The sequence below is a fragment of the Nerophis ophidion genome, linkage group LG07, assembly GCF_033978795.1.
Source record: "Nerophis ophidion isolate RoL-2023_Sa linkage group LG07, RoL_Noph_v1.0, whole genome shotgun sequence".
Lineage (NCBI taxonomy): Eukaryota > Metazoa > Chordata > Actinopteri > Syngnathiformes > Syngnathidae > Nerophis > Nerophis ophidion.
Genome location: NC_084617.1, coordinates 54,703,133 through 54,711,449, shown reverse-complemented (window position 1 = coordinate 54,711,449; position 8,317 = coordinate 54,703,133). Strand labels below are relative to the sequence as shown.

Here is an 8,317-nt window from a genome sequence, read left to right as displayed (position 1 = left end):
ATACAATTGTTGTGCGAGAGATTTTCTTTGTAAAAATCATGTTTCATTTTGAAACTGTGCTTGAGGGTTGGGGGGAGAAAGCAAAATTAATTTCAATGGCAATTGATTTTAGATAAGAGCTTAACACAATTAAGCTTGTAAATTGAGGTACTAATAAAACACAAGTGAAGTAAAATCACAGGTGTAACTGAAATATTGACTAATACAGTAACACTAAGTTTACAAAAGCGTGAGCTGTATAATGTAATGTGTCAATTATATATTTATATTTTTAAGTTAGCATGTTTCAAAAAGTGTTATGGAAAAAAAATATGTTTATGATGTAATCTATATGAGTTAGTAAGAATGTTTGTGTCCATTTTGTGTGAAAAAGGCATTCCTATAAAGTAAACAAATTGTCCAGCTCTATGTTGACAGTAATACAACTTCAAAATTATCTCAGGTAGGTATAAAATATAAAAAAAACTTCAGTCATCAAAATTTATTTTTGAGTAATTACAGAAAAATTGCGATAAAATTAAAAGCATTGTTCAATTAATCACATCTTGGTAAAGGCATCATTTGTTTGTTTACATTTAAGTACCTAATAACATGTAAGTTTGCCTTCTTGTCAATAAGGCACGAGGTCACCATCAGTGTCCTTATGGAAATAAAGTGCTTTATTTTTTTAGGGGAAAACAAACTTCCAGCTCACATTGGTTGTTACATACAGTACATCTCAAATAAACGAAGCAAAGTTGGCCCTTTTTTATATTGAAAAAAAAAAAAAAGTCCCAGTATTAACCAGTTTGGCAAAAACAAAAAAAAAGGGAGAGATTACTGAGATTTGTAGTAAGTAAAATAAGTACAGTGGTTAATTGAGCATCAGCGAGTATGCTTGGATGTAACTCAGAATCAAAAAAACTTGAAGTTTAAAGTGGCACAATCTAAACTTTCTACCAAGTCTGTTGGCACAACAACAACAAAAAATCTGAAGATTTACAGATGTTTGTGGCTACAGGAGGTGAAGAATAATCACCTTTAAGGAACATGAAAAGACTGCAACACTTTGCACAGGATTGTTGCAGGTATTTTCTCAAGCGGAAGAGGGGGAAAAAAAAAAGTCGTACAAATTCCACTCAAAGAAAAGCAGAATATTTACAATTGTTGCAGTGATCCTCTCAGTCTTCTGAAAAAGCACAAAAATCCTGCGTGAACTTTAAACTGAAGCCATATGATGTGTGACATTGTTTAAAACCTACTTCCAGGTAAGAGAGAGTTGTGTAAAACTGGAACCCTGAGATTTGTTATTCCATGGAAATGGCTTCTGGTGTAAACCCCTTCATGGCCTTATGCAAAGTAGAAACATTAATATTCCGCTCCAGCCATCAGATCACGGATTTCGTATTAGACATGCCAAGGGAAGGGAACATTAAATACAGTGCTCTGGCACTTCAAGAGTTAAACTGGAGTGCCAACTCATGTGGAGTCACCTGAAGTAGTCTTTTTTATTTTATTACATTCTTGTGAGCTGCCTTAAGACCGATATTTGACGTGACTGCCATTAAAAACACCTCAGAGAACAATGGCTGGAAGACAAGAGAGTTAGTGTTTACATTAAAACACCTTTTAAAAGTAGAGTAAGAATGCGTAGTTAAAGGGAAACCTCTGCAGTTGCATAGATGACTGGGAGTTGAAAGTGAGGTGAGGTGGTTGCTTCTGGATCTTGTTCCTGTTCCCCTCCTTCATCCTTCTACTTCTCAGTAAGCGACAACTGCAAAATCTTCTCCAGCTCCTCTTCCTCCTGCTTCCTGAGCCGCTCGTCCTGCTCCTGAGCCCGCGCCGACAGCTCCATGGCCAGGTGTAGGTCCGAGTCGGGGCTGGAGGTGGAGAAGGTGCTTGTGGGGCTGGAGGTGTCGCCGAAGTCCACTAGCACCCCCTCTGGGATACTCCTGGAATTACATAACATGACGGACAGTGAAGAGTAGGTAGACGACCACAGTGTGACCCACTGGGCATCGAGCTCTCAGGGGAGCGCATGACTCATATGTTACATGTGAGGGAGAGCATGTTAAAGAAAAGATGGTTATAATACTTATGTTTGGTAAAGAAGCACCTTTTAGATGAAAAGTAGCCTCCTAGAAAAGGTGAAATACGGTGGGGCAAAAAAGTATTTAGTCAGCCACCGATTGTGCAAGTTCTCCCACTTAAAATGATGACAGAGGTCTGTAATTTCCATCATAGGTACATTTCAACTGTGAGAGACAATGTGAAAAAAAAATCCAGGAATTCACATTGTAGGAATTTTAAAGAATTTATTTGTAAATTATGGTGGAAAATAAGTATTTGGTCAACCATTCAAAGCTCTCACTGATGGAAGGAGGTTTTGGCTCAAAATCTCACAATACATGGCCCCATTCATTCTTACCTTAACATGGATCAATCGTCCTGTCCCCTTAGCAGAAAAACAGCCCCAAAGCATGATGTTTCCACCCCCATGCTTCACAGTAGCTATGGTGTTCTTGGGATGCAACTCAGTATTCTTCTTCCTCCAAACACGACAAGTTTTTTATTTTTGTTTTAAATATTACTTCTTTTTTTTTCAACAAAATACATTCATATATGTTTTCCACTAGTTGAAGATTGTTTTCTTTTTATTAAGTCAATGTATATTTGTTCCTTATTAACACACCAAATAAAATTAAGTTGAAAAAAATATATATATGTAACCCCCCTGAATAACTTGGCCTTGTTAAAAAAGCGCCTACAAATTCAATATAAGGTTGCCAGAACATGACTTTAAATAATGACAATTATTTTTCACTTAAATATAATTATGTCAAGAGTAAAGTACAGATTATCTGAACATCATCAATGGATAATACGAATCATAATAATACCTCATTAACAATATAATAATATTGTTACTTGAGCATCTCCTGGGAGTTAAGTCTTTCGGTCTTTAAAAAACTAGTGACCCCCCCTCTGATTCTAACTATAATTGAGGGTCCTTGAATGCACTACAGTTATATGCAATTAGAGCAGGCATGTGATTTGACCACAATGAAAAAGACTGACAAAATTTCCGGGGGTCTGGTGGACGAAGGTCCCCAGCCAGGTCCTGGTGTCTCACCAATTTAACATGCTAAAATTAACAAAGACAGCACCATTTGAAGAAAATATTTTAGTGTTTAAAGACATGAAAACATCATTAATAGAACATACATACCCCAATTATCCTAATGAATCACTGTATATGGTTCAGTCCCAACAGTATTTAGTCACTAATATTTACATCTTGTGGTTATTTCACATCCACAGGTGTCACATTGTATTAATTTTATTATTATCTACAGTTTATTTACAATACTACCACATTACTTCAGTTCACTTCACACATTTACTTGCTCGGAAAGCCCTAACATGAGCTTTCTTCGCAAATTTCTGAGCAGCCTGCATTTTCCTTTTGGTCTCTGCTTTGATAGCTTCTTTTTTGGATTTCACTGCCAACTTCTGCCTCGAGTATTATATGCAAATTTATTTCAAATAAATTGTTAACTGGAATCAATAATGCGACTCTTTGAATTTCTGTAATTTCATAATATATTTTCATGGGGCTTTTCATATTTAGAAAAAAACATTAATATTTCGCAAAGCTATAATTTGTTAATATTTAAAACAAACATGCGTATTTCGCAAGCAAATATTTTTTAGCTTACCTCATTATTAACTACCCTGTCTGCAGCTGATGTCTACGGCAGTTGTCGATGTAAACAAAGGATTAAGTCTGTAAGGTTTGCTCACTTTCGGTTGATAACCAAAAGTACCAGCTAGGAAAAGTTCGTTTTCCTTGCTTCAAGTTGCTTCATATGTTTTTGGCTTTTGGCATGTACTTCCAAAGCCTTGAAACCTCGTGATCTATAGTCAATATTATCATGACACCACGTGCACAAAACTTTTCCGGGACGATCGATTTTCCGAATAAAATCGCTTAACAAAGTAGTAACTTCCTTCTTCCCAACAGTATCAGTGATTTCCTTTTCCATCAAAACTTATTTTTGGCATGTTTATCAATTTCTTTTACTCGTGAAGCGTCCTTTCTCTCGAGAACCGACATCGTCTACATTTGGAAAATGGCGGTAATGACGTTATCATTCATAACAGATGTCCTGATTGGTCTCAAGGAACATATCGACCAATCAACTACGGCGTAATATTGTATTACACCGTAGTTGATTGGTCGACACTTTTTTCCTCCCCGAGATTAAAAAAGACGGAATTCCGACTTTAGAAGGAAAAATCACATGCCTGATTAGAGACACTACATGGGTGAAACTTGTCCATAACTTTCTCCAATGTTGCCATAACTTTATTTATTATCTTTACCTTTCTTCTATGACCTCAGTCTTGTTCCAACATGTTGGTGCAGTGTGTCAATGCATAAAGGTGAGCTTTAATGATGTAATGACGTCTGTGGCGAGTGAATCCGAATGTTTCTAATGCTAGGTTTGCTGCTGTCCAGTTAGAACGAACCATTTTGTATTTTTTTAGGGTGGTCTTTCTTTTTTTGACTTCAGCAACGTTATTAGTGAATTTTAACAGCTATTTTTATGTCATATCAACATTTATGACTTTCATATCTAAATGGCAGAAAAATTATCTTTAAACTTTGTGCTTGGGGGGAACAACATCCTTAATTATCCACTTTGACCCTGATGCTTGTGTTAATGGGGACAAACAGCAATAAGCATGTAAGATTGCAAATGGCTACCTGTCACTCTGGCTGTTGGCCATGACATCAGTGAGTTCGCTGTGTGTATCGTCCCATGTCCCCTCCTGCAGCAATGCACACATGACAATCATTCCCAACACAGCAGAAAGTGGAAGATGATGCACACAAGGAATAATGTATTTTCCAGACTATAAGCCGCTAATTTTCCCCCCCACGCTTTGAACCATGTGGCTTATAAAATAGTGCGGCTCATCTAGGAATTTTTCTTCAGTAACAGCAATAAGGTTCCGTATCCAAAAAAATAGTTTTCATAGAACAACGACAGAGTCACTGAAATGTTGTGTTATTTGTGCTATGGTGCCATCTTTTGGGCGACTTCACTTATTGGAGGTGATGCGAGTTGAAAATGTACTACCTGTTATGCTCCTTGAACCGGAAGTATTCATCCATAGCGTTTCTTTTTGAAACTAATTCTACATTCATCACTCCAAAGTTTGGAAGTTTTACAATACTAAAACAATTCACACTTACTAAACCCTCCCATGTGTGATGTCTGTAGGAGCGTTTTCATGCATATTTCATGCTGTAATCAAGCTAGCATCGTCAGCATTAACAACTAAACTAAAATGTTTACAAGTGTCTGTGTTGGTATTATTAACTTACAATCGCATTACTTTTGTAGTCTTTCAATTTTGTAAATTCACCAAAACGTCAGCGATGAGTTATTGAGTGTGTTTAGCTGATTGGAGAGCTAGCCTACGCAGCTTGTGGGTCGATGTCTTCCATTTTATCTGATCCGCCATTTTACCGTTGTGTGACAGTCATCGTTTGGAAACAATTTAGGCGTGTAAATAAACAATTACAAAATATTTTGTACAGATATGTATCTGCGACTAACATGTCAACATATTTGTTTCTTCTAAAATTTGGTGGGTGCAGCTTATAGCCCGGAAAATACGGTAATAGTTGACGCCACACTACCTGGCTTGGAACTCTGTGGGAATCCAGGAGACTTTGATGGATGGCGTACTGCAAAAACTCTTCGTCGTTATTCGGCACAGGTGCGTGACGGCTGCCCCCTCTGCGCTGGTAGTTGTCGGGCACCACAAACACAGACGGACACACCTGGAATGTTGAAAGTACTGGATACACACCAGAGCCAGCGTTAAGACAGCGGTTGATATGAGTCCATTTGTGTTCTTACCGCTGGCCACTTCGTCCTCGTCGTCTCCTGTGGACGACGGCGTGGCAGCTGGTGTTGTGTTGGCTTCTTCTTCTGTACTGCATTTGTTAACGTTTCCAAAGGTAATCCTGGCGTTCAGCACGTGAAACAGTGGAATTTCTGAATAAGAGAAACCCAAATAAATCTAGGAATAAAACAAAAAAAATGAAGTGGGTTTTTGTATTCTCTAAATCAGTGGTTCTCAACCTTTTTTCAGTGACGTTCCCCGCTGTGAACATTTTTTTAATTCAAATACCCCTTAATCAGAGCAAAGCATTTTTGGTTGAAAAAAAGAGATACAGAAGTAAAATACAGCACTATGTCATCAGTTTCTGATTTATCAAATTGTATAACCGTGCAAAATATTGCTCATTTGTAGTGGTCTTTCTTGAACTATTTGGAAAAAAACATATAAAAATAACTCAAAAATAAACAAGTGATTGAATTATAAATAAAGATGTCTACACATAGAAGTAATCATCAACTTAAAGTGCCCTATTTGGGGATTGTAATAGATATCCATCTGGATTCATGATCTTAATTCTAAACATTTGTTCACAAAAAAAGAAATCTTTAACATCAATATTTATGGAACATGTCCACAAAAAAATCTAGCTGTCAGCACCATATATTGCATTGTTGCATTTCTTTTCACAGTTTTTGAACTTACATTCATATTTTGTGGAAGTATTATTCAATAAATATATTTATAAAAGGATTTTAGAATTGTTGCTATTTTTAAAATATTTTTTAAAAATCTCAAGAACCCCCATTTGAAAACCACTGCTCTAAATAATCACCGATTTTCACAGGGAATCCAGGAGGGAATTTCAGCGTTACAAAGTCTCGTAGTCGTGCAAAATGCGAACTGGTCCGAGCCATGAGGTCAATGATGGGTGTCACCTGCTTCACCAGGGACAGGGGATGCTCTTCGCTCATCCACAATGTACCTTTAAACCTGTATAGGACCAGAGAAGCAACAACTGTACAACTGGCTTTGACATACATATTTTCCTTCATGATCTGTGGCTAACTTCTGTGTTCGGATGCTCAGCTCAATCGGTCGTCCGATGTCTCGGTTCCCCAGGTCAAAATTGGAATTGAAATATTCCTCTGGGGTGATGGCTGTGGGGTTGGTGGCAGTTGCGTATTCAAGTGTCAGGTCCTGTGAAAGAAAGTATACATCTCATATACTCCCAGCCACAATGGTAATAAATATTAGAGATGTCCTCATTGTGGGCCAATATTTGCCTTTAACTCATCCCCTTTTGTTTACCTGTTTTATTTGCTTGTTTGTTTTATTTCATTCATTTAAGGTCTAACAAAAAACAATCAACATAACATTTTAAATAAGAAAATGAACGAAAAAGAGCCTTAATAAATAAAAGTTATAATATGAGGGGGCAGCAGCCTGAGCAGGAAAGCCCAGACTTCCCTCTCCCCAGCCACTTCATCCAGCTCCTCCCGGGGGATCCTGAGGCATTCCCAGGCCAGTCGGGAGACAGTATTCCCAACGTGTCCTGGGTCTTCCCCTTGGCCTCGTGCCGGTCAGACGTGCCCTAAACACCTTCTTAGGGAGGCGTTAGGGTAGCATCCTGAGCAGATGCCCTAACCACCTCATCTGCCTCCTCTCGATGTGGAGGAGCAGCGACTTTACTTTGAGCTCCTCCCGGATGACAGAGCTTCTCACCCTATCTCTAAGTGAAAGACCCGCCACCCCTTCGGAGGGAACTCATTTCGGCCGCTTGTACCCGTGATCTTGTCCTTTCGGTCATTACCCAAAGCTAATGACCATCGGTGAGGACGGGAACGTAGATGGACCAGTAAATTGAGAGCTTTGCCTTTCGGCTCAGCTCATTCACCACAACGGATCGATACAGTGTCCGCATTACTGAAGACGCCACACCGATCCGGTGCAGACAACATTAGGAAATGTTTAAATATAATAAGATAACCTCAATAAAAAAACGACGTGGCTCGGTTGGTAGAGTGGCCGTGCCAGCAACCTGAGGGTTCCTGGTACGATCCCCAGCTTCTGCCATCCTAGTCACGTCTGTTGTGTCTTTGAGCAAGACTCTTCACCCTTGATTCTGCAGGGGTCTTAGGGACTTGCATGGCAGCTCCTGGCATCAGTGTGTGAATGTGGAAATAGTGTCAAAGCGCTTTGAGTACCTTGAAGGTAGAAAAGTGCTTTGAAAATATAAGCCATTTACCATTTACTTATTGTGTTTACTTTAGTTACTTGCTATAAAACATTTTTAGTTCTATGATCTATTGCCAAAGTATCGGATCAGATCAGAAGCCATAAATGTTAAATAGGACCTCCCTGTTAAATATACTTCTAACATCTAATAAGTTTGAATGTATGAGCTATTCAGGAGCTA

The 8,317-nt window shown here is 38.4% G+C and overlaps 1 protein-coding gene across 1 annotated transcript in view; it reads right to left on the bottom strand.

Moving 5' to 3' along the window:
* Positions 1 to 466: 466 nt before the first annotated feature.
* ankrd13a (ankyrin repeat domain 13A) overlaps positions 467 to 8,317 on the bottom strand; it is a 24,261-nt gene continuing 16,410 nt past the window's right edge. The window contains exons 10-15 of the mRNA XM_061906531.1: positions 6,968 to 7,098; positions 6,734 to 6,891; positions 5,916 to 6,053; positions 5,693 to 5,853; positions 4,751 to 4,815; positions 467 to 1,931 (exon numbers count right to left, since the gene is read on the bottom strand). Coding sequence (XP_061762515.1) covers positions 1,733 to 1,931; positions 4,751 to 4,815; positions 5,693 to 5,853; positions 5,916 to 6,053; positions 6,734 to 6,891; positions 6,968 to 7,098 — 852 coding nt within the window. The 3' untranslated portion in view covers positions 467 to 1,732. The remainder of the gene's footprint in view (positions 1,932 to 4,750; positions 4,816 to 5,692; positions 5,854 to 5,915; positions 6,054 to 6,733; positions 6,892 to 6,967; positions 7,099 to 8,317) is intronic.